This window comes from Entelurus aequoreus, linkage group LG20, assembly GCF_033978785.1.
Source record: "Entelurus aequoreus isolate RoL-2023_Sb linkage group LG20, RoL_Eaeq_v1.1, whole genome shotgun sequence".
NCBI lineage: Eukaryota > Metazoa > Chordata > Actinopteri > Syngnathiformes > Syngnathidae > Entelurus > Entelurus aequoreus.
In genome coordinates, this window is record NC_084750.1 from 10,793,365 (window position 1) to 10,820,156 (window position 26,792).

General features: G+C 37.2%; 1 protein-coding gene across 3 annotated transcripts in view; it reads right to left on the bottom strand.

Annotated features, from left to right (window-relative positions):
• The window catches only part of phf14 (PHD finger protein 14), a 159,939-nt gene that overhangs the window by 80,924 nt on the left and 52,223 nt on the right, over positions 1-26,792 (bottom strand). For all 3 annotated transcript variants that reach the window (XM_062029367.1, XM_062029368.1, XM_062029369.1), the window contains exons 10-11: positions 12,496-12,602; positions 8,525-8,620 (exon numbers count right to left, since the gene is read on the bottom strand). In XM_062029367.1, coding sequence (XP_061885351.1) covers positions 8,525-8,620; positions 12,496-12,602 — 203 coding nt within the window. The remainder of the gene's footprint in view (positions 1-8,524; positions 8,621-12,495; positions 12,603-26,792) is intronic.

Below are 26,792 nucleotides of genomic sequence, written 5' to 3' on the forward strand. Positions count from 1 at the left end.
GCAGCCTCCATTGTTCATTAAACAAATTGCAAAAGATTCACCAACACAGATGTCCAGAATACTGTGGAATTTTGTCGAAGAAAACAGAGCTTTTTGTATTGTGTCCAATAGGGCCCAAACACTTCCGTGGATTTTATGACGTCACGCGCATAAATCATATCCAAAGGAGTTTTTCAACTGGAAGTGTGGCGGGAAATTTAAAATGTCACTTTATAAGTTAACCCGGCCGTATTGGCATGTGTTGCAATGTTAAGATTTCATCATTGATATATAAACTATCAGACTGCGTGGTCGCTAGTAGTGGCTTTCAGTAGGCCTTTAAAGGCCATTTTAAATTTCCCGGGGAACTTCCGGTTCAAAACGCCTTTGGAGGATGACGTATGTGCGTGACGTCGCGAGGTCCACGGAAGTGTTTGGACCCTTTTGGACACAATACAAACAGCTCTGTTTTCTTCGACAAAATTCCACAGTATTCTGGACATCTGTGTTGGTGAATCTTTTGCAATTTGTTTAATGAACAATGGAGACTGCAAAGAAGAACGTTGTAGGTGGGATCGGTGTATTAGCGGCTGGCTGTAGCAACACAACAAGGAGGACTTTGTTGGATAGAAGACGCGCTAGCGGCGAACTCACCTTGACTTTCTACGTCTCCGGGCCGCCGACCGCATCGTCGATCGCTGGAACGCAGGTGAGCACGGGTGTTGACGAGCGGAGGAGGGCTGGCTGGCGTAGGTGGAGCGCTAATGTTTTTATCATAGCTCTGACGAGGTCCCGTTGTTAAGTTAGCGTCGTTAGCAACAGCATTGCTAGGCTTCGACAGGCGTCGAATACACATTAACCGTGTATTTACATGTCCGGTGTCTCCTGATAGTAGTATTGTTGATCTTCTGTCTATCCTTCCAGTCAGGGATTTATTTATTTTGTTTCTATCTGCATTTGAGACAGATGCTATCACGTTAGCTCATGCTAAAGAGCTTCGTCGATGTATTGTCGTGGAGATAGAAGTCACTGTTAATGTCCATTTCGCCTTCTCGACTCTCATTTTCAAGAGGATATAGTATCCCAGGTGGTTTAAAATACAAATCCGTGATCCACAATAGAAAAAGGAGAGAGTGTGGATTCCAATGAGACAGCTTGTACCTAAGTTACGGTCAGAGCGAAAAAAGATATCTCTTGAACTGCATTCTAGTCTGTCGCTCTAACGTTCCTCATCCACGAATCTTTCATCCTCGCTCAAATTAATGGGGTAATCGTCACTTTCTCGCTCCGAATATCTCTCGCTCCATTGTAAACAACGGGGAATTGTGAGCAGCACTACCGCTTGTGACGTCACGCTACTTCCGGTAGGGGCAAGGTTTTTTTTTATCAGCGAGCAAAAGTTGCAAACTTTATCGTCAATGTTCTCTACTAAATCCTTTCGGCAAAAATATGGCTATATCGCGAAATTATCAAGTATGACACATAGAATGGATCTGCTATTCCCGTTTAAATAAAAAAAAAATCATTTTAGTAGGCCTTTAAGCGGTCCATCCGCAAAATCCCAGTATTAAAAATAACACCGTTAAAGAAAAGCTCAAATATATGATATTAAGTGTGCATGGATGGAGATACTGTGCTCCATTCGAGAGAGCCATCAGTTAAAACAATTGTTTCCCAAATTGCTTTACAAAATTACCGCATTTTTCGGACTATAAGGCGCACATAAAATCCTTTAATTTTCTCAAAACTCGACAGTGTGCCTAATGTACGGCAACATTTTGGTAGTGCTTACCGACCTCAAAGCTATTTTTTTTGGTACATGGTGAAATGATAAGTGTGGCCAGTAGATGGCAGTCCCACAAAAAAGATACGTGTAGACTGCAATATGATGGCAGTCCCACATAGGAGATACGTGTAGACTGCAATATGATGGCAGTCACACATAAGAGATACGTGTAGATTGCAATATGATGGCAGTCCCACATAGGAGATACGTGTAGACTGCAATATGATGGCAGTCCCACATAAGAGATACGTGTAGATTGCAATATGATGGCAGTCCCACATAAGAGATACGTGTAGACTGCAATATGATGGCAGTCCCACATAAGAGATACGTGTAGACTGCAATATGATGGCAGTCCCACATAAGAGATACGTGTAGATTGCAATATGATGGTAGTCAGACATAAGAGATACGTGTAGATTGCAATATGATGGCAGTCACACATAGGAGATACGTGTAGACTGCAATATGATGGCAGTCCCACATAGGAGATACGTGTAGACTGCAATATGATGGCAGTCACACATAAGAGATACGTGTAGATTGCAATATGATGGCAGTCCCACATAGGAGATACGTGTAGACTGCAATATGATGGCAGTCCCACATAAGAGATACGTGTAGATTGCAATATGATGGCAGTCCCACATAAGAGATACGTGTAGACTGCAATATGATGGCAGTCCCACATAAGAGATACGTGTAGATTGCAATATGATGGCAGTCCCACATAAGAGATACGTGTAGACTGCAATATGATGGCAGTCCCACATAAGAGATATGTGTAGATTGCAATATGATGGCAGTCCCACATAAGAGATACGTGTAGACTGCAATATGATGGCAGTCCCACATAAGAGATACGTGTAGACTGCAATATGATGGCAGTCACACATAAGAGATACGTGTAGATTGCAATATGATGGCAGTCCCACATAAGAGATACGTGTAGACTGCAATATGATGGCAGTCACACATAAGAGATACGTGTAGATTGCAATATGATGGCAGTCCCACATAGGAGATACGTGTAGACTGCAATATGATGGCAGTCCCACATAAGAGATACGTGTAGACTGCAATATGATGGCAGTCACACATAAGAGATACGTGTAGATTGCAATATGATGGCAGTCACACATAGGAGATACGTGTAGACTGCAATATGATGGCAGTCCCACATAAGAGATACGTGTAGACTGCAATATGATGGCAGTCCCACATAAGAGATACGTGTAGACTGCAATATGATGGCAGTCCCACATAAGAGATACGTGTAGATTGCAATATGATGGCAGTCACACATAGGAGATACGTGTAGACTGCAATATGATGGCAGTCCCACATAAGAGATACGTGTAGACTGCAATATGATGGCAGTCCCACATAAGAGATACGTGTAGATTGCAATATGATGGCAGTCCCACATAAGAGATACGTGTAGACTGCAATATGACGGCAGTCCCACATAAGAGATACGTGTAGATTGCAATATGATGGCAGTCCCACATAAGAGATACGTGTAGACTGCAATATGATGGCAGTCCCACATAAGAGATACGTGTAGATTGCAATATGATGGCAGTCCCACATAAGAGATACGTGTAGACTGCAATATGATGGCAGTCCCACATAAGAGATACGTGTAGATTGCAATATGATGGCAGTCACACATAGGAGATACGTGTAGACTGCAATATGATGGCAGTCACACATAAGAGATACGTGTAGACTGCAATATGATGGCAGTCACACATAAGAGATACGTGTAGATTGCAATATGATGGCAGTCACACATAGGAGATACGTGTAGACTGCAATATGATGGCAGTCCCACATAAGAGATACGTGTAGACTGCAATATGATGGCAGTCCCACATAAGAGATACGTGTAGACTGCAATATGATGGCAGTCCCACATAAGAGATACGTGTAGATTGCAATATGATGGCAGTCACACATAGGAGATACGTGTAGACTGCAATATGATGGCAGTCCCACATAAGAGATCCGTGTAGACTGCAATATGATGGCAGTCACACATAAGAGATACGTGTAGATTGCAATATGATGGCAGTCACACATAGGAGATACGTGTAGACTGCAATATGATGGCAGTCCCACATAAGAGATACGTGTAGACTGCAATATGATGGCAGTCCCACATAAGAGATACGTGTAGACTGCAATATGATGGCAGTCCCACATAAGAGATACGTGTAGACTGCAATATGATGGCAGTCCCACATAAGAGATACGTGTAGACTGCAATATGATGGCAGTCCCACATAAGAGATACGTGTAGATTGCAATATGATGGCAGTCCCACATAAGAGATACGTGTAGACTGCAATATGATGGCAGTCCCACATAGGAGATACGTGTAGACTGCAATATGATGGCAGTCCCACATAGGAGATACGTGTAGACTGCAATATGATGGCAGTCCCACATAAGAGATACGTGTAGACTGCAATATGATGGCAGTCCCACATAGGAGATACGTGTAGATTGCAATATGATGGCAGTCCCACATAAGAGATACGTGTAGACTGCAATATGATGGCAGTCCCACATAAGAGATACGTGCAGACTGCAATATGATGGCAGTCCCACATAAGAGATACGTGTAGACTGCAATATGATGGCAGTCCCACATAAGAGATACGTGTAGATTGCAATATGATGGCAGTCCCACATAAGAGATACGTGTAGATTGCAATATGATGGCAGTCCCACATAGGAGATACGTGTAGATTGCAATATGATGGCTGTCACACATAAGAGATACGTGTAGACTGCAATATGATGGCAGTCACACATAGGAGATACGTGTAGACTGCAATATGATGGCAGTCACACATAAGAGATACGTGTAGACTGCAATATGATGGCAGTCCCACGTAAGAGATACGTGTAGACTGCAATATGATGGCAGTCCCACATAAGAGATACGTGTAGATTGCAATATGATGGCAGTCCCACATAAGAGATACGTGTAGACTGCAATATGATGGCAGTCCCACATAAGAGATACGTGTAGATTGCAATATGATGGCAGTCCCACATAAGAGATACGTGTAGACTGCAATATGATGGCAGTCCCACATAAGAGATACGTGTAGACTGCAATATGATGGCAGTCACACATAAGAGATATGTGTAGATTGCAATATGATGGCAGTCCCACATAAGAGATACGTGTAGATTGCAATATGATGGCAGTCACACATAAGAGATACGTGTAGATTGCAATATGATGGCAGTCCCACATAGGAGATATGTGTAGACTGCAATATGATGGCAGTCCCACATAAGAGATACGTGTAGATTGCAATATGATGGCAGTCCCACATAGGAGATACGTGTAGATTGCAATATGATGGCAGTCACACATAAGAGATACGTGTAGACTGCAATATGATGGCAGTCACACAGGAGATACGTGTAGACTGCAATATGATGGCAGTCACACATAAGAGATACGTGTAGACTGCAATATGATGGCAGTCCCACATAAGAGATACGTGTAGACTGCAATATGATGGCAGTCCCACATAAGAGATACGTGTAGATTGCAATATGATGGCAGTCCCACATAAGAGATACGTGTAGACTGCAATATGATGGCAGTCCCACATAAAAGATACGTGTAGACTGCAATATGATGGCAGTCCCACATAAGAGATACGTGTGGACTGCAATATGATGGCAGTCCCACATAAGAGATACGTGTAGATTGCAATATGATGGCAGTCCCACATAAGAGATACGTGTAGACTGCAATATGATGGCAGTCCCACATAAGAGATACGTGTAGACTGCAATATGATGGCAGTCACACATAGGAGATACGTGTAGACTGCAATATGATGGCAGTCACACATAAGAGATACGTGTAGACTGCAATATGATGGCAGTCCCACATAAGAGATACGTGTAGACTGCAATATGATGGCAGTCCCACATAAGAGATACGTGTAGATTGCAATATGATGGCAGTCCCACATAAGAGATACGTGTAGACTGCAATATGATGGCAGTCCCACATAAGAGATACGTGTAGATTGCAATATGATGGCAGTCCCACATAGGAGATACGTGTAGACTGCAATATGATGGCAGTCACACATAAGAGATACGTGTAGACTGCAATATGATGGCAGTCCCACATAAGAGATACGTGTAGACTGCAATATGATGGCAGTCCCACATAAGAGATACGTGTAGATTGCAATATGATGGCAGTCCCACATAGGGGATACGTGTAGACTGCAATATGATGGCAGTCACACATAAGAGATACGTGTAGACTGCAATATGATGGCAGTCCCACATAAGAGATACGTGTAGACTGCAATATGATGGCAGTCACACATAAGAGATACGTGTAGACTGCAATATGATGGCAGTCCCACATAAGAGATACGTGTAGACTGCAATATGATGGCAGTCCCACATAAGAGATACGTGTAGACTGCAATATGATGGCAGTCCCACATAAGAGATACGTGTAGATTGCAATATGATGGCAGACCCACATAAGAGATACGTGTAGACTGCAATATGATGGCAGTCCCACATAAGAGATATGTCTAGACTGCGATATGACTCAAGTAAACAACACCAAAATTGTATATGTTCCATTGAGAATATAGAACATTACACACGGCGCTCAAAAATCTATCAAAATGTTTTAGTAGGACTTTGGTAAGCTATGAAGCCACACCGCTTGATGGATTGTACTGTGCTTCAACATAGGAGTATTATTATGCTGTGTGTATAAGGTAAGACATATTATCTGGCGTTTTGTTTCGCAATATTATGCAAAAGCAACTTTTCTTACCTTCTGGTACCTGCTGATCTGTATTTGGGATCTGCATAAGTCCTGAAAATTTGCACGCGTCCGCCTTTTTAGTCCGTACCGACACCGTAGTCGATAAACCTCTTCTTTTTCTCTATCTTCTTGTTATGGGACATTCATCCTCCACTGTTGCCATTTCTAATATAAAGTAGGGCTGCAACTAACGATTAATTTGATAATCGATTAATCTGTCGATTATTACTTCGATTAATCGATTAATAATCGGATACAAGAGACAAACTACCGGTACGTTTCTATCCTATCCAGTATTTTATTGGGAAAAAAACAGCATACTGGCACCATACTTATTTTGATTATTGTTTCTCAGCTGTTTGTAAATGTTGCAGTTTATAAATAAAGGTTTATTTAAAAAAAAAAAAAAAAAAAAATTGATTAAAAAAAAACAAAAACAAAAAAAACTGTGCATGCGCATAGCATAGATCCAACGAATCGATGACTAAATTAATCGGCAGCTATTTTAATAATCGATTTATTCAATTAGTTGTTGCAGCCCTAATATAAAGTAGTGTAAAGTTCTTACTTATATCTGTCAGTAAACTCACCATGAAAGCACTAAAACATACCGGTGTAGTGAGTTTACATTATTCACCCAAGGATCTTTAGTTATTAGAGAGTTCCGGACGAATGGTTTTTCACGGGACACATTTCGGGCGTTGTTGTTGCACTAGTGAGCCACGGATGAGGAGATGCTGCTCCGTTATTGATTGAAGTCAAGTGTGAATGTCATTAAAACAGTTAGCGCCATCTTTTGACACTTCTTCCACTCCCGTCCTTGCACGCTACACCGCTACAACAAAGATGACGCTATCCAAGTGGAGGCACGTAAATAAGACCGCGCATCCTAAAGAGACTGTCAGAAAGTGACTTGAAGATGATGTGTAAAACATCATCTGTGCAACATTTTGAGCAAAGAACCACCATTACATGTTATGTAGACCAGTGGTCCCCAACCACCGGGCCGAGGCCCGGTACCGGTCAGCGGACCGATTGGTGCCGGGCCGCACAAGAATTTAAAAAAAAATAAAAAAAAATTATTTTATTTTTATTTTTTAAATGAAATCAACATAAAAAACACAATATATACATTCTATATCAATATAAATCAATACAGTCTGCAGGGATACAGTCCGTAAGCACACATGATCGTATTTATTTATGTAAAAAAAAATAAAAAAAATAAAAAAAAAATTTTTCATTTTTTTTTAATGAAATCAACATAAAAAACACAATATATACATTCTATATCAATATAAATCAATACAGTCTGCAGGGATACAGTCCGTAAGCACACATGATTGTATTTATTTATGTAAAAAAAAATAAAAAATAAAAAAATTTTTTACATTTTTTTTTTTTATGAAATCAACATAAAAAACACAATATATACATTCTATATCAATATAAATCAATACAGTCTGCAGGGATACAGTCCGTAAGCACACATGATTGTATTTATTTATGTAAAAAAAAAAATCAAAAAGAAAAACTTTTTTTTTTTTTTTTTAAATACACCCCCCACCGGTCCGTGGGACAAATTTTCAAGCGTTGACCGGTCCGTAGCTACAAAAAGGTTGGGGACCACTGATGTAGACCACAAGGAAGTATTTTACTTTTAGAAACAAATAAAAAACTAATATGACCCCTTTAATGCGCCTTATAATACGGTGCGACTTTTGTATAAAAACAGACCTGAATAGATGTGCACAGCGGCAGTGCGCCTTGTAATCCGGTGCGCCCTATGGTCCGGCAAATACGGTAAATAGATTGAGAGATAAAGTGGACAGTTTTAGTATCATAGTCCAAATATTGATAGTGGTTCTCACACAGGAGTATGTGAGGTGTAGATATAACGTGTGAACAAGGGGCAGTGGTACCTGGCCCAGGATGTCCCCAAGGAGAGTCCACATGGCCTGGCCTTCACTGCGCAGATCACCGTTGACATTTAGCAGCTCCTCCAGAGACTCACACAGCTTCACACAACACAGAGACAATATTACACAATGCAGGTCTTCTGAATTATTATCAGGGTGTCATCATTGCTTCCTATCTGTGCTGTAATGGTTGCATCAAAAGAAATGGTGTCTACCAGTGGAGCATGTTGCTACTAATATACCATGAGGGAGGGAGGCAGGGCGCTCCCCCAACATATACATTGTTCTTTTCTTAAACTAAATACTTATATCTTATTCATAATATTTACATGACAACATGAAACGTTTGTTTCTGCAGGTTCATGTATATGTTTTATAATCTGTGGAACAACAATCACATTTATTAAGATTATTTTTTAATTTCATCAACTTTTAGAACAGTTTATCTTGATTTTGATCCTTTACATAGATTTCTATTTTGTTAACATTTCAAATGACAATTGGAAGTGCTAAAAATGAACGTAGATCATAAAGCACACACACATGTATATATGTATATATATACATACATATATGTATATATATACATACATATATATGTATATACATGTACATATGTATCTATATTAATGTGTATATATACATACATATATATATACATATATATGTATATACAGGTAAAAGCCAGTAAATTAGAATATTTTGAAAAACTTGATTTATTTCAGTAATTGCATTCAAAAGGTGTAACTTGTACATTATATTTATTCATTGCACACAGACTGATGCATTCAAATGTTTATTTCATTTAATTTTGATGATTTGAAGTGGCAACAAATGAAAATCCAAAATTCCGTGTGTCACAAAATTAGAATATTACTTAAGGCTAATACAAAAAAGGGATTTTTAGAAATGTTGGCCAACTGAAAAGTATGAAAATGAAAAATATGAGCATGTACAATACTCAATACTTGGTTGGAGCTCCTTTTGCCTCAATTACTGCGTTAATGCGGCGTGGCATGGAGTCCATGAGTTTCTGGCACTGCTCAGGTGTTATGAGAGCCCAGGTTGCTCTGATAGTGGCCTTCAACTCTTCTGCGTTTTTGGCTCTGGCATTCTGCATCTTCCTTTTCACAATACCCCACAGATTTTCTATGGGGCTAAGGTCAGGGGAGTTGGCGGGCCAATTTAGAACAGAAATACCATGGTCCGTAAACCAGGCACGGGTAGATTTTGCGCTGTGTGCAGGCGCCAAGTCCTGTTGGAACTTGAAATCTCCATCTCCATAGAGCAGGTCAGCAGCAGGAAGCATGAAGTGCTCTAAAACTTGCTGGTAGACGGCTGCGTTGACCCTGGATCTCAGGAAACAGAGTGGACCGACACCAGCAGATGACATGGCACCCCAAACCATCACTGATGGTGGAAACTTTACACTAGACTTCAGGCAACGTGGATCCTGTGCCTCTCCTGTCTTCCTCCAGACTCTGGGACCTCCATTTCCAAAGGAAATGCTAAATTTGCTTTCGTCAGAAAACATGACTTTGGACCACTCAGCAGCAGTCCAGCTCTTTTTTCCAGGGTCAACGCAGCCGTCTACCAGCAAGTTTTAGAGCACTTCATGCTTCCTGCTGCTGACCTGCTCTATGGAGATGGAGATTTCAAGTTCCAACAGGACTTGGCGCCTGCACACAGCGCAGAATCTACCCGTGCCTGGTTTACGGACCATGGTATTTCTGTTCTAAATTGGCCCGCCAACTCCCCTGACCTTAGCCCCATAGAAAATCTGTGGGGTATTGTGAAAAGGAAGATGCAGAATGCCAGACCCAAAAACGCAGAAGAGTTGAAGGCCACTATCAGAGCAACCTGGGCTCTCATAACACCTGAGCAGTGCCAGAAACTCATCGACTCCATGCCACGCCGCATTAACGCAGTAATTGAGGCAAAAGGAGCTCCAACCAAGTATTGAGTATTGTACATGCTCATATTTTTCATTTTCATACTTTTCAGTTGGCCAACATTTCTAAAAATCCCTTTTTTGTATTAGCCTTAAGTAATATTCTAATTTTGTGACACACGGAATTTTGGATTTTCATTTGTTGCCACTTCAAATCATCAAAATTAAATGAAATAAACATTTGAATGCATCAGTCTGTGTGCAATGAATAAATATAATGTACAAGTTACACCTTTTGAATGCAATTACTGAAATAAATCAAGTTTTTCAAAATATTCTAATTTACTGGCTTTTACCTGTATATACACACATATATATGTGTGTGTGTATATATATATATATATATATATTTATATATATATATATATATACACACACATATATATGTATGTATATATATACATATATATATGTATGTATATATATATACACATTAATATAGATACATATGTACATGTATATACAGTATATACATATATATGTATGTATATATATATACATATATATGTATATATATATACACATTAATATAGATACATATGTACATGTATATACATATATATGTATGTATATATATATACATATATACAGTACATATGTATATATATATGTGTATATATGTATAAATATATATATGTATATATGTATGTATGCATATATAAACATTTATGTATACATATACATGTATGAATACATATATGTATTTATATATGTATGTATATATATATATATTTATATACATATGTATATATATGTATATATATATGTATTTATATACATACATATATATGTATATATATACACATATATATATATATATATGTATATATATACATATATATATGTATATATATACATATATATGTATATATATATGTATATATATATACAGTATATATATGTATATATATACATACATATATACACACACATATATATGTATTCATATACATATATATATATATACATATATATGTATATATTTATATACATATATACACACACACACACACACACTATATATATATATATATATATATATATATATATATATATATATATATACATATATATATACACACACGCGGTTTTACCATTATTTCATATTGTGGAGCCAAATATTGTACACAATAAAGTACAATAGTCTGTTTCCCAGCTCACCACTCTACTGGATGTCCAAACAAAGCATACACAGTCTACTGTACAGTAAGGAAGGGATTCATATGGCCCCATTCCTGGGTGGGTCTTGCGTAAAAGGAAGGTGGGGGGGTAATCTTTTTTGCAATGCAGTCCGTTGAAAATGACGGAAAGCGCAACTCTCGATAGCAACTCACGCTGTGGTCAAAGTTGGAATTGCCACAAAACACATCATACGATATTAGACACACTATTGCCCCCCAATTTGTCACGTTTCATGTGTCAGGTAAACCACCTTACTGTATATAGACGGACTCCAGAAAAGGGGTCCTTTTATCATTTCTATTATGTGTGTGGTTTATGAGTTCATAGAACGCACACAAAACTAAGACCAACTGTCTCCTATGGTATCCTGCGACATAATAAGGCATACTTCCGAGAGTGGAAGGTCAATACTGTCTGCTTTTTAAATGATTTTTGTTTGTTTGTTTTTTTACTGAGTTAAAGCTAAAGAAAGTTGCTATTTCTAGCATACAAATACTAATGATTGACAGTGAAGTTACATGCATCAGTTGATGTAACGTTGTGAGCAGTACTCAGAAGTAATGCAAATGCCTCTGCCAGCACTTTAATAAAGAAGGTGAGAAACACTGTAAAAACCTGTCTTAAAAAAAATGTAAAAGCCCTCCTCCCTCAAACGTGATGTTAAATGTTCATTATATTCATCATTTATATGTATTTGATTGTTCAATGCATGTCAAACTATGCTACAATGTTAGTATTTTGGGGTGTCAGAAAAGAAGATATGATTAACATTATTTTTAGGGGGAAAAACTGCTACCTTGGAGAAGCGATGATGACGTAAAAGCAAAGCGACAGTGCTCACCCTGTTGTACTCCACGTGCAATTTGTCTTGCTCGCTCTCCAGCTTGTCTTTTAAACCCTTCTGCTCGGAGATGTTGTCCTGGATCTGGATCATGCGCATGTTCCGCTCTGAATATCAATGGGAGGAAAAAAGCATCAGCACAATTTCAATCCATGTAAAGTTCAGGCACATACAAGATGGCAGATACGTGGTCTCCTGCAGGCCGCCGAGGTTACTGCAACAACACGTCATTCATGCAACATAAAGCAGTGAAATGATAGAGGAACAACTGTCAAGGGATGGGAATTGATCAGATTTTTATGATTCCAATTCCAATTTTGATTCTGCTTCACTGTTCGGTTCTTTATTGATTCTCTTGTCCATTCTAATTTGGATAAAAGGATAGCAAACAAGTTGATTAAAGGCCTACTGAAAGCCACTACTACCGACCACGCAGTCTGATAGTTTATATATCAATGATGAAATCTTAACATTATAACACATGCCAATACGGCCGGGTTAACTTATGAAGTGACATTTTAAATTTGCCGCTAAACTTCCGGTTCGAAACGCCTCTGAGGATGACGTATGCGCGTGACGTAGACCGGCGAACACGGGTATGCCTTCCACATTGAAGCCAATACGAAAAAGCTCTGTTTTCATTTCATAATTCCACAGTATTCTGGACATCTGTGTTCGTGAATCTGTTGCAATCATGTTCATTGCATTATGGAGAAGGAAGCTGAGCAAGCAAAGAAGAAAGTTGTCGGTGCAAAATGGACGTATTTTTCGAACGTAGTCAGCCACAACAGTACATAGCCGGCGCTTCTTTGTTTACACTCCCGAAAGATGCAGTCAAGATGGAAGAACTCGGATAACAGAGACTCTAACCAGTAGGACTTTTGACTTGGATACACAGACGCCTGTAGAGAACTGGGACAACACAGACTCTTACCAGGATTACTTTGATTTGGATGACAAAGACGCAGACGTGCTACTGTGAGTATGCAGCTTTGGCTTTTTTTTGCGTATGTACGTAACTTTTTTAAAATATATAAGCTTTATGAACCTTGGGTTAGGTGAACGGTCTTTTGGGCTGAGTGATTGTGTGTGTTGATCATGTGTTTGAATTGTATTGGCGTGTTCTATGGAGCTAGGAGCTAGCAGAGGAGCTAAGAGCTAGCATAACACGTACCGTACCGTACGTGCGCGTCACGTACGTAACTTTTTAAAAATATATAAATATATATATTAAATATAAGCCTGGTTGTGTTGTGGCTAATAGAGTATATATATGTCTTGTGTTTATTTACTGTTGTAGTCATTCCCAGCTGAATATCAGGTCACCCCCGGCTCTCACAGCATCTTCCCTATCTGAATAGCTTCAACTCCCCACTAGTCCTTCACTTGCACTTTACTCATCCACAAATCTTTCATCCTCGCTCAAATTAATGGGGAAATTGTCGCTTTCTCGGTCCGAATCTCTCTCACTTCATGCGGCCATCATTGTAAACAATAGGGAACTTTGCGTATATGTTCAACTGACTACGTCACGCTACTTTGTGCAAGCCTTTTTTTTATCAGATACCAAAAGTTGCAATCTTTATCGTCGTTGTTCTATACTAAATCCTTTCAGCAAAAATATGGCAATATCGCGAAATGATCAAGTATGACACATAGAATAGATCTGCTATCCCCGTTTAAATAAAAAAAATTCATTTCAGTAGGCCTTTAACATCACCTTTGTTTAATTTAGAGCAGTGGTCCCCAACCTTTTTGTACTTGCGGACCGGTCAATGCTTGAAAATTTGTCCCACGGACCGGGGGGTGGGGAGAGGGGTAGTAAAAAAAAAAAAAAAAAAAATTTTTTTTTTTTTTTTTTTTTGTCATAAAGAAATACAATCATGTGTGCTTACGGACTGTATCCCTGCAGACTGTATTGATTTATATTGATATATAATGTATATATTGTGTTTTTTATGTTGATTTAATTTAAAAAAAAAAAAAACAAAAAAAAACAACAATTTTTTAGCTTGGCAGGGTAATCTTGTAATACTCCATATCAGTAGGTGGCAGCAGGTAGTTCTTTGCTTTGTAGAAGTCTGAACGCGTCGAGGATGGTTTGTCGTGATCCCAATATGCAGAGCACAGCAGGAGACAGGTAAAAAGGTATGTAACGCTTAAACCCAAAATGAACAAAAGGCAAGTCCCGCTAGGAAAAGGCACTGAAGCATAGGGATGGCTATGTAAAACAAAAGTAAAACTGAACTGGCTACAAAGTCAACAAAAACAGAATGCTGGACGACAGCAAAAACTTACAGCGTGTGGAGCAAAGACGGCGTCCACAAAGCACATCCGTACATGACATGACAATCAACAATGTCCCCACAAAGAAGGATAGCGTACGCACAACTTAAATAGTCTTGATTGCGAAAACAAAGCAGGTGCGGGCAATAGCACTCAAAGGAAGCTGCTACAGGTGAACACCAACAAAACAGGAAGGGTCACCAAAATAAAGGCGCAAGACAGGAACTAAAGCCCTACACACACGAAGCAACAACAACAAACTCAAAATAAGGCATGACAACCTGGTGGAGTTTCATTTTTTAACCTTTTCTGCTGGTGGTGTGCCTCCGTATTTTTTTAATGAAAAAAATGTGCCTTGGCTCAAAAAAGGTTGAAAAATACTGCACTAGGTGGTGCTATACTGGCTGATGTCACGGACATGGGAGCAGCAACAGTTGACACATTGGCAGAGTCCCTTGCTGGTCTTTTCTCCAACTCTAATAAAGCCTGGTTCACACCAACGGCGCTTGCCGCGCTTTAAAGCGGCGAGCAAAGCGCCGTCATTTTTGTCAATTTTTCCACGAATATCCCGATCTCCGAAGTAATGTTAGGCTTTGATACGCTCTGATACGAATTAGTTGCCGCTTTGTTACCGTTCCTCACGATTTGATGCCGCTTTGATACGCTTTAAATCACGCTTTGATACGTTTTATTACGCTTTATTGAACTGTATTACGCTTTGATGCGATCCTGACGCTTTGAATCAGGCTCTGACACGATTATCAAGCTCTGTTGTGCATTGTTACAACAAAAATAAGAAAAAAATGTGAAAAACTCAGTATACTGTTTTCCACACATTTTTTATATTCATTTATTTTTTTAATTTCTCTTTTTTTCACCGTTATATTATGTTTTATATCTTCATTTCTTTTATTTCTTTGTCATCTAAATAAATATCTATCGTTCATTTCTTATGCTAGTTGACAATAATAAAAGGCATTTCTTTTAAACGTAACATATTCTCTTTATTATTAACATTTTCATACAGAAAAATGATAGACAGTAATGTCAAAGTGCAACATCAAACAGCAGAAGTACAGAAACAATGATCATCGTATAAAAAAGGCAATGATGCAAAAGAGAATGGATTTGTAATCCTGTGTTGGTTTTACATAAAGTTTCAATGTCACACATTTTTTATATTCATTTATTTTTTCAATTTCTCTTTTTTTCCCCGTTATATTATGTTTTATATCTTCATTTCTTTTATTTCTTTGTCATCTAAATAAATATATATATTTCATTTTTTATGCTAGTTGACAATAATAAAAGGCATTTCTTTTAAACGTAACATATTCTCTTTATTATTAACATTTTCATACAGAAAAATGATAGACAGTAATGTCAAACTGCAACATCAAACAGCAGAAGTACAGAAACAATGATCATCGTATAAAAAAGGCAATGATGCAAAAGAGAATGGATTTGTAATCCTGTGTTGGTTTTACATAAAGTTTCAATGTCACACATTTTTTATATTCATTTATTTTTTAAATTTCTCTTTTTTTCTCCGTTATATTATGTTTTATATCTTCATTTCTTTTATTTCTTTGTCATCTAAATAAATATCTATCTTTCATTTCTTATGCTAGTTGACAATAATGAAAGGCATTTCTTTTAAACGTAACATATTCTCTTTATTATTAACATTTTCATACAGAAAAATGATAGACAGTAATGTCAAACTGCAACATCAAACAGCAGAAGTACAGAAACAATGATCATCGTATAAAAAAGGCAATGATGCAAAAGAGAATGGATTTGTAATCCTGTGTTGGTTTTACATAAAGTTTCAATGTCACCCATTTTTTATATTCATTTATTTTTTCAATTTCTCTTTTTTTTCCCGTTATATTATGTTTTATATCTTCATTTCTTTTATTTCTTTGGCATCTTAATAAATATCTATCTTTCATTTCTTATGCTAGTTGACAATAATAAAAGGCATTTCTTTTAAACGTAACATATTCTCTTTATTATTAACATTTTCATACAGAAAAATGATAGACAGTAATGTCAAACTGCAACATCAAACAGCAGAAGTACAGAAACAATGATCATCGTATAAAAAAGGCAATGATGCAAAAGAGAATGGATTTGTAATCCTGTGTTGGTTTTACATAAAGTTTCAATGTCACACATTTTTTATATTCATTTATTTTTTCAATTTCTCTTTTTTTTCCCGTTATATTATGTTTTATATCTTCATTTCTTTTATTTCTTTGTCATCTAAATAAATACCTATCGTTCATTTCTTATGCTAGTTGACAATAATAAAAGGCATTTCTTTTAAACGTAACATATTCTCTTTATTATTAACATTTTCATACAGAAAAATGATAGACAGTAATGTCAAACTGCAACATCAAACAGCAAAAGTACAGAAACAATGATCATCGTATAAAAAAGGCAATGATGCAAGAGAGAATGGATTTGTAATCCTGTGTTGGTTTTACATAAAGTTTCAATGTCACACATTTTTTATATTCATTTATTTTTTCAATTTCTCTTTTTTTTCCTGTTATATTATGTTTTATATCTTCATTTCTTTTATTTCTTTGTCATCTTAGTAAATATCTATCGTTCATTTCTTATGCTAGTTGACAATAATACAAGGCATTTCTTTTAAACGTAACATATTCTCTTTATTATTAACATTTTCATACAGAAAAATGATAGACAGTAATGTCAAACTGCAACATCAAACAGCAGAAGTACAGAAACAATGATCATCGTATAAAAAAGGCAATGATGCAAAAGAGAATGAATTTGTAATCCTGTGTTGGTTTTACATAAAGTTTCAATGTCACACATTTTTTATATTCATTTATTTTTTCAATTTCTCTTTTTTTCCCCGTTATATTATGTTTTATATCTTCATTTCTTTTATTTCTTTGTCATCTTAGTAAATATCTATCGTTCATTTCTTATGCTAGTTGACAATAATAAAAGGCATTTCTTTTAAACGTAACATATTCTCTTTATTATTAACATTTTCATACAGAAAAATGATAAGACAGTAATGTCAAACTGCAACATCAAACAGCAGAAGTACAGAAACAATGATCATCGTATAAAAAAGGCAATGATGCAAAAGAGAATGGATTTGTAATCCTGTGTTGGTTTTACATAAAGTTTCAATGTCACACATTTTTTATATTCATTTATTTTTTCAATTTCTCTTTTTTTTTCCGTTATATTATGTTTTATATCTTCATTTCTTTTATTTCTTTGTCATCTTAATAAATATCTATCTTTCATTTCTTATGCTAGTTGACAATAATCAGGCTTTGTTACGCTTTAACGCCGCTTTGCATGCCGCTTTAAAGCGCCGTCAAAGCGCCGCTGGTGTGAACCTAGCATAACTGCACTGTTGGATGATTAGTTCACATATGCCTGTGTGTGCAGGTTGTTTGTAGAGCCTACTCCATATCATTTCTTTATTTTACAAAGTCTAACACTTTAAAATGTGTCCAAATCCTACACCGTTTTCAGCGGTCACTCATTTTTTTGGTCAAATCTTCTCGCGCTCGTCTCTTTCCCTCCTCTTGGTGTGCGAGCTCCATGCACCCACCCACTCACCCTCCCTCTTCCTGCACAGTGTGGTCACACAGACGCTGCCACAGCCACACATGTTGAGTAATGTGGCTTAAAAGACAATGAAAAAGAAATAAAAGGCTCTCGATAGGGAGCCGGCTCTGTCAAACACGAACCGGCTCCCGTTGTTCACTACAAAGAGTCAGCTCTTAATCCGGCTCTCGCTCGCTCCCCATTACTACTGCAAAGCGAAGCGCGTCACTTTCCTTTTGAGCGTTTCCAAAGCGACACGGAGCCAGCCGGTCTCGTCGCACCGCACGGCGGGAAATCAGAGGAAAAAAAGAACAAACGCGGGTAGTAATATGAGTAAACTAAAACGCTATTTGGGGGGGAAGGGTGGGGACAAGTCGCCTCCTATTAAACCGTCACACAGAAAATATATTTGAAGCCAAACATCAGTTTGTTAGGTATATACGTTATTAAATTGTTAGTTGACTTTTCTGAGAAACAACATTTTCCAGCAGGGCCGACCCGTGGCATAGGCCGTATAGGCAAATGCTAAGGGCGCCGTCCTGTGCCACAAATGTTGGAGAAAAAAAAAAAAAAATAGTTGGTACTATTATTTCTAAATACAAAAAATAATCCCACGTTAATTAAAATGCAAAGTAAAGCCTATTTAATAGAAATATTATTTGTTACAACATGACGCACCCCCCCCCCCCCCGGCACGGTGCGCCCCCTCCCTTCCCGTATCATGACTCTTTTTGGACGTCACCACATAAAAAAATCAACACAAGATGTCAAAACGGCCAAAACTGTCAGGTGCCCAGGGAAGAAAAAAGAGAAAAGAAGAGGAGAAACGAGAAAAAGACAGAGGTAGCCGGGAGGTAACGTTAGCCTACATGAAATTATTTGTCTATTACAGAATGTGATAGTAACCTGGCTTTTTAGAATTAAGCTAATGTTACATGATTCGGCAATTGCTAATCAATAAATAGCTAGTTCTGTTTTAACGTCGGGTTAATATTGTGGAGGGCGCTAAATTGTTATGGAAAATAATAATGTAACGTTAGGTAATTACAGTACTCCCACCTTACATTCCTCAGGGACATTTGTATTAGATCTTTTAAGCAGGTGTTTTTTGTTTACATTGTTATTGCCTTCTGGTTAGCTAATGTTTGCCCTGCAGGTAATAGTCACTTTTCCACCTCTTTATATATTAGGTATAGTTGTAAACCTAGTTGTTAAAGTGCACATCATTAATGTTAATTAAGCAATATCACATGAGAGGGAATGCTGTTTTTTTTATTTGAGCACTGCTGTGATTCGGTTAAAGATAATCATAACATATAATATTCTCATATAATATGTTAATTTGCTTTCTTTAAGTAAAAAAAAAAAGGTCAAAGACAAAGCTATTCGGTTTCTTGTGAGTCTATACACTTCACTGCCGATGTGGGGGGAGGGGGGGCGCCACCTAAAATCTTGCCTAGGGCGCCAGATTGGTTAGGGCCAGGCCTGTTTTCCAGACTGATATAAAAATGACCACTGTAGAGGACACTGCTACCCATAATATAAAAATTATTGTTTTCCACTGAATATTTATCCAATACATCAGCTGTAAGTTATTCTTTTAAGTATTTGCTTGAAACAGTGGCTTTTCCTGCACAATTATTTGTCTTGGAAATACTTGTTTGGAGTAAAAAATATGATTAGAAAATTTTAACATTATTACGTGTGTTTATCCTAAACATTCCTGACACTTCATTTCGCACACAATGGCATTTTTACCAATATTATAATTTTTTTGGACATAAACCGCAATAATATTGTATTGTGGCCTTAATACCGTGTCATTTAATACCGTTACATCCCTATTAATTGGAGAGCTAGCTTCCGCAGCTAGTGGGTCCATGACCATGACTTCTGTTTTGTTTGATCAGCCGTTTTACTGCTGTGTTACAGACACCGTTTGGAAACAATTAAGGTATGTAAATAAACATTTACAAAATATTTCTGTGGAAATAACTCATTTCGCAACGTATTTATCCGCGGTTTGTAGTCCTTTGCGGGTAATAAATGGAAAAAATGTGGAAGAAATGATTTAAAAAAATAATATTCCACTGTAGTAAAATACAAAATACAACATACATTATCCTGTGACAAATGACAATTACACAAAAATGTTCAGTATCATTTTTTATATAGAATAGAAAAGCATTATTTTTCCTGCACAATTATTTGTCTTGGAAATACTTGTTTGGAGTAAAAAATATGATTAGAACATTTTAGCATTATTACGTGTGTTTATACTAAACATTCCTGACACTTCATTTCACACACAATGGCATTTTTACCAATATTATAATTTTTTTGGACATAAACCGCAATAATATTGTATTGTGGCCTTAATACCGTGACATTTAATACCGTTACATCCCTATTAATTGGAGAGCTAGCTTCCGCAGCTAGTGGCTCCATGACCATGACTTCTGTTTTGTTTGATCAGCCGTTTTACTGCCGTGTTACAGACACCGTTTGGAAACAATTAAGGTATGTAAATAAACATTTACAAAATATTTCTGTGGAAATAACTAATTTCGCAACGTATTCATCCGCGGTTTGTAGTCATTTGCGGCTAATAAATGGAAAAAATGTGGAAGAAATTATTTTAAAAAATAATATTCCACTGTAGTAAAATACAAAATACAACATACATTATCCTGTGACAAATGACAATTACACAAAAATGTTCAGTAACATTTTTTATATAGAATAGAAAAGTATTATTTTTCCTGCACAATTATTTGTCTTGGAAATACTTGTTTGGAGTAGAAAATATGATTAGAACATTTTAGCATTATTACGTGTTTATACTAAACATTCCTGACACTTCATTTCACACACAATGGCATTTTTACCAATATTATAATTTTTTTGGACATAAACCGCAATAATATTGTATTGTGGCCTTAATACCGTGCCATTTAATACCGTTACATCGTTATTAATTGGAGAGCTAGCTTCCGCAGCTAGTGGGTCCATGACCATGACTTCTGTTTTGTTTGATCAGCCGTTTTACTGCCGTGTTACAGACACCGTTTGGAAACAATTAAGGTATGTAAATAAACATTTACAAAATATTTCTGTGGAAATAACTCATTTCGCAACGTATTTATCCGCGGTTTGTAGTCCTTTGCGGGTAATAAATGGAAAAAATGTGGAAGAAATGATTTAAAAAAATAATATTCCACTGTAGTAAAATACAAAATACAACATACATTATCCTGTGACAAATGACAATTACACAAAAATGTTCAGTATCATTTTTTATATAGAATAGAAAAGCATTATTTTTCCTGCACAATTATTTGTCTTGGAAATACTTGTTTGGAGTAAAAAATATGATTAGAACATTTTAGCATTATTACGTGTGTTTATACTAAACATTCCTGACACTTCATTTCACACACAATGGCATTTTTACCAATATTATAATTTTTTTGGACATAAACCGCAATAATATTGTATTGTGGCCTTAATACCGTGACATTTAATACCGTTACATCCCTATTAATTGGAGAGCTAGCTTCCGCAGCTAGTGGCTCCATGACCATGACTTCTGTTTTGTTTGATCAGCCGTTTTACTGCCGTGTTACAGACACCGTTTGGAAACAATTAAGGTATGTAAATAAACATTTACAAAATATTTCTGTGGAAATAACTAATTTCGCAACGTATTCATCCGCGGTTTGTAGTCATTAGCGGCTAATAAATGGAAAAAATGTGGAAGAAATTATTTAAAAAAATAATATTCCACTGTAGTAAAATACAAAATACAACATACATTATCCTGTGACAAATGACAATTACACAAAAATGTTCAGTAACATTTTTTATATAGAATAGAAAAGTATTATTTTTCCTGCACAATTATTTGTCTTGGAAATACTTGTTTGGAGTAGAAAATATGATTAGAACATTTTAGCATTATTACGTGTTTATACTAAACATTCCTGACACTTCATTTCACACACAATGGCATTTTTACCAATATTATAATTTTTTTGGACATAAACCGCAATAATATTGTATTGTGGCCTTAATACCGTGCCATTTAATACCGTTACATCGTTATTAATTGGAGAGCTAGCTTCCGCAGCTAGTGGGTCCATGACCATGACTTCTGTTTTGTTTGATCAGCCGTTTTACTGCCGTGTTACAGACACCGTTTGGAAACAATTAAGGTCTGTAAATAAACATTTACAAAATATTTCTGTGGAAATAACTAATTTCGCAACGTATTTATAGTCATTTGCGGCTAATAAATGGAACAAATGTGGAAAATATGATACAAAAATACATATTCCACTGTTAATATACAAAATCCTGTGGCAAATGACAATTACACAAAAATGTTCAGTAACATTTTTTATATAGAATAGAAAAGTATTATTTTTGTAAATGTATATACAGTACACAGTATATATTCTGAGCTCTCAGCAGTAAGTACAAGACAAATACAAGCAAGTCAAGTAGAACTGCACACTGTGCAAGTTGTCAACCATCAATTATAAAAATGAACCCCTACTTCGCAGAAAATTAAACATGTCTGCTTTTTTTTAGGAAGCACACACAATATTCCTGACTAATCATTGTTTCCAGCTGTGGAGAACACCTCTTAGCAAGGTGGCGTGCACAAAGGCACTGTGTGGTCATGTGATGCAGGAGAAACATTCATGTTTTAACATGATAGGCAGTGTTAGTTTGTTATTTATCCGCAGTATTAACACCAAACAACGTATTTCTGCTGGTGATTCACTTCCGTCTCGGAGGGGGTGGAAAACGTGTCATTCATTCAAAGTGAAGTGTATAATGTATTTTCTTTAGTGTGGTTAGTTTGACAGTGACTTCATTGTGAAGAATCTAAACAAAACCCCCTGTTATTTTTTTTTACAAATCCAACTCAAAGGACTGTTGACATATTTGGCAAACTAAATTGAAACTTTCAGAATAAAGTGTAGCCTGTGTTAACTTTTACAATAAGCAGAAACTGAAAGTGAAACTGCATTGAGCAAAGAGGGCACAGTCTACCAAGTCAAATTTCTCGTGTTAATTGTGATTTTGTTTTAAATACAAAATTATTAATGTTATTATTATAACACTAATATTATTTTTAATATACATAAAACATTTGTTTAGCATTTTTAAAGAAAATATATGCATCATTGCAAATCAAAATGATCAAGTCACATATATGATGATGTCATATAGACCACGCCCACGAAGTGGCAATCAGGGGAAACCCTGCAGTGCTTTGTGGAGTTTTTTAAAAACTCAAGTACGGTAGCATATATTGAATAAAATTACATTAAAGGCCTACTGAAAGCCACTACTAGCGACCACGCAGTCTGATAGTTTATATATCAATGATGAAATCTTAACATTGCAACACATGCCAATACGGCCGGGTTAACTTATAAAGTGACATTTTAAATTTGCCGCTAAACTTCCGGTTCGAAACGCCTCTGAGGATGACGTATGCGCGTGACGTAGCCCGGCGAACACGGGTATGCCTTCCACATTGAAGCCAATACGAAAAAGCTCTGTTTTTATTTCATAATTCCACAGTATTCTGGACATCTGTGTTCGTGAATCTGTTGCAATTATGTTCATTGCATTATGGAGAAAGAAGCTGAGCAAGCAAAGAAGAAAGTTGTCGGTGCGAAACGGACGTATTTTTCGAACGAAGTCAGCAACAACAGTACACAGCCGGCGCTTCTTTGTTTACATTCCCGAAAGATGCAGTCAAGATGGAAGAACTCGGATAACAGAGACTCTAACCAGGAGGACTTTTGACTTCGATTCACAGACGCCTGTAGAGAACTGGGACAACACAGACTCTTACCAGGATTACTTTGATTTGGATGACAAAGACGCAGACGTGCGACCGTGAGTATGCAGCTTTGGCTTCTTAACATTTGATCGCTTGACCGTATGTGCGCAACTTTTTTTTTGCGTATGTACGTAACTTTTTTTAAATATATAAGCTTTATGAACCTTGGGTTAGGTGAACGGTCTTTTGGGCTGAGTGATTGTGTGTGTTGATCAGGTGTTTGAATTGTATTGGCGTGTTCTATGGAGCTAGGAGCTAGCATAGAAGCTAGGAGTTAGCATAACAAAGACGTAGGTGTTTTTATGCAGGATTAATTTGTGTCATATTAAATATAAGCCTGGTTGTGTTGTGGCTAATAGAGTATATATATGTCTTGTGTTTATTTACTGTTGTAGTCATTCCCAGCTGAATATCAGGTACCGTGAGTATGCAGCCTTGGCTGCTAAACATTTGATAGCTTGACCGTATGTGCGCGTCACGTACGTAACTTTTTAAAAATATATAAGCTTTATGAACCTTGGGTTAGGTAAACGGTCTTTTGGGCTGAGTGATTGTGTGTGTTGATCAGGTGTTTGAATTGTATTGGCGCGTTCTATGGAGCTAGGAGAGGAGCTAGGAGCTAGCATAACAAACACGTAGGTGTTTTTATGCAGGATTAATTTGTGGCATATTAAATATAAGCCTGGTTGTGTTGTGGCTAATAGAGTATATATATGTCTTGTGTTTATTTACTGTTGTAGTCATTCCCAGCTGAATATCAGGTCACCCCCGGCTCTCACAGCATCTTCCCTATCTGAATAGCTTCAACTCCCCACTAGTCCTTCACTTGCACTTTACTCATCCACAAATCTTTCATCCTCGCTCAAATTAATGGGGAAATTGTCGCTTTCTCGGTCCGAATCTCTCTCACTTCATGCGGCCATCATTGTAAACAATAGGGAACTTTGCGTATATGTTCAACTGACTACGTCACGCTACTTCCGGTAGGTGCAAGCCTTTTTTTATCAGATACCAAAAGTTGCGATCTTTATCGTCGTTGTTCTATACTAAATCCTTTCAGCAAAAATATGGCAATATCGCGAAATGATCAAGTATGACACATAGAATAGATCTGCTATCCCCGTTTAAATAAAAAAAATTCATTTCAGTAGGCCTTTAAAATGCAGTTTGTAAAATAATGTCTACCCACACATAAAAACAAGTTTCATGATTATTTCAGGAACATATTTTTTTATCCACAAACTCAAAAATGATTCGAACACAAAGTGTCTGTATGAAGAGTTTTTTTTAGTACATGTTATATAGAGGAGTTGAATCTTTGCAGACACATAAACAAATCATCTGTTTGAAAAATATTTCGATATAAAATGTTCTGATTAAATTAGTGGGTGTGTTTATTCTCCCAGTCGGGACTGATAAAGACTCTCTGCGAGAGCCTGCAAGTCCGCATTGCTGGTGCGCTCCAGCAGATAGTGAAACTAAAGCCGCCGCTGGGAGATGTAGCTACCATTCACACCCGGCCAACATTAAAGAGCCGGAAAAAACTACACACCAAGTTTTTGTTTGATACCGTCAGAATATTATTGTGAAGACTTTGAAACTGAAATACCGCGGTGTCTACAATAACGTTACACCACTAATTCCCAGGGATCGAAACCTTGGGTTTTCATATCCCCTCCCTAGTGATGCATGCATGTAAGTAAGTAAGTAAGTACATTTTATTTATAAAAAAATGTAATGTGCAAATGTGCAATCACAAAAATAGTAACACTCAAAATAGTGCAGAGCAATAGCAACATCAATAACTCAACGTTGCTCATACGTTAGTGTCACACAACACACAAAATAAACATTTAAAGCTCACTTTCTGAAGTTATTACTCGTCCACAAATCCCTCGAATTCTACTTCTTCTTCGGTGTGCTTCACTTGTTTTTTGACACCATCTGTGATGTGGACGCGCATGCAGTCATAGATCAACAGGGACGGAGCTGCGTGAAAAAAGTCACCCGGTCTCCTCGCTCATTTTTTCTTCATCCATCCATCCCTTCCAGTTAGCTTTTATGATGACGCCGGCTGGAAAGTTCTCTTTTGGCAAGGTCTTCCTTTTGAATATCACCGTGGGTGGAAGTTTCTGGCCGTTAGCATGGCAAGCTAGAACCACGGTGAAGGACGACTTCTCATTCCCTGTGGTGCGAATATTCACCGTACGTGTTCCCGTTGTATCCACAGTGCGGTTCACAGGAATATCAAAAGTCAGTGGAACCTTGTACGCGTGTCTCTTAGTAGGAGACATTTTGTGGTCTTTACAGAAACACGCAAATGAAATGAAACGTAATATCCGAGCGCTTCTTCTTCTACGGGGGCGGGTGCTCACCTTGGCGATTGCTTACAGTAGAAGAAGAAGCGCTTCCTCTTCTATGGGGGCGGTTGCTTACCGTAGAAGAAGAAGCGCTTCCTCTTCTACGGGGAAAAAAGATGGCGGCTGTTTACCGTAGTTGCGAGACCTAAACTTTATGAAAATAAATATTAATATTAATC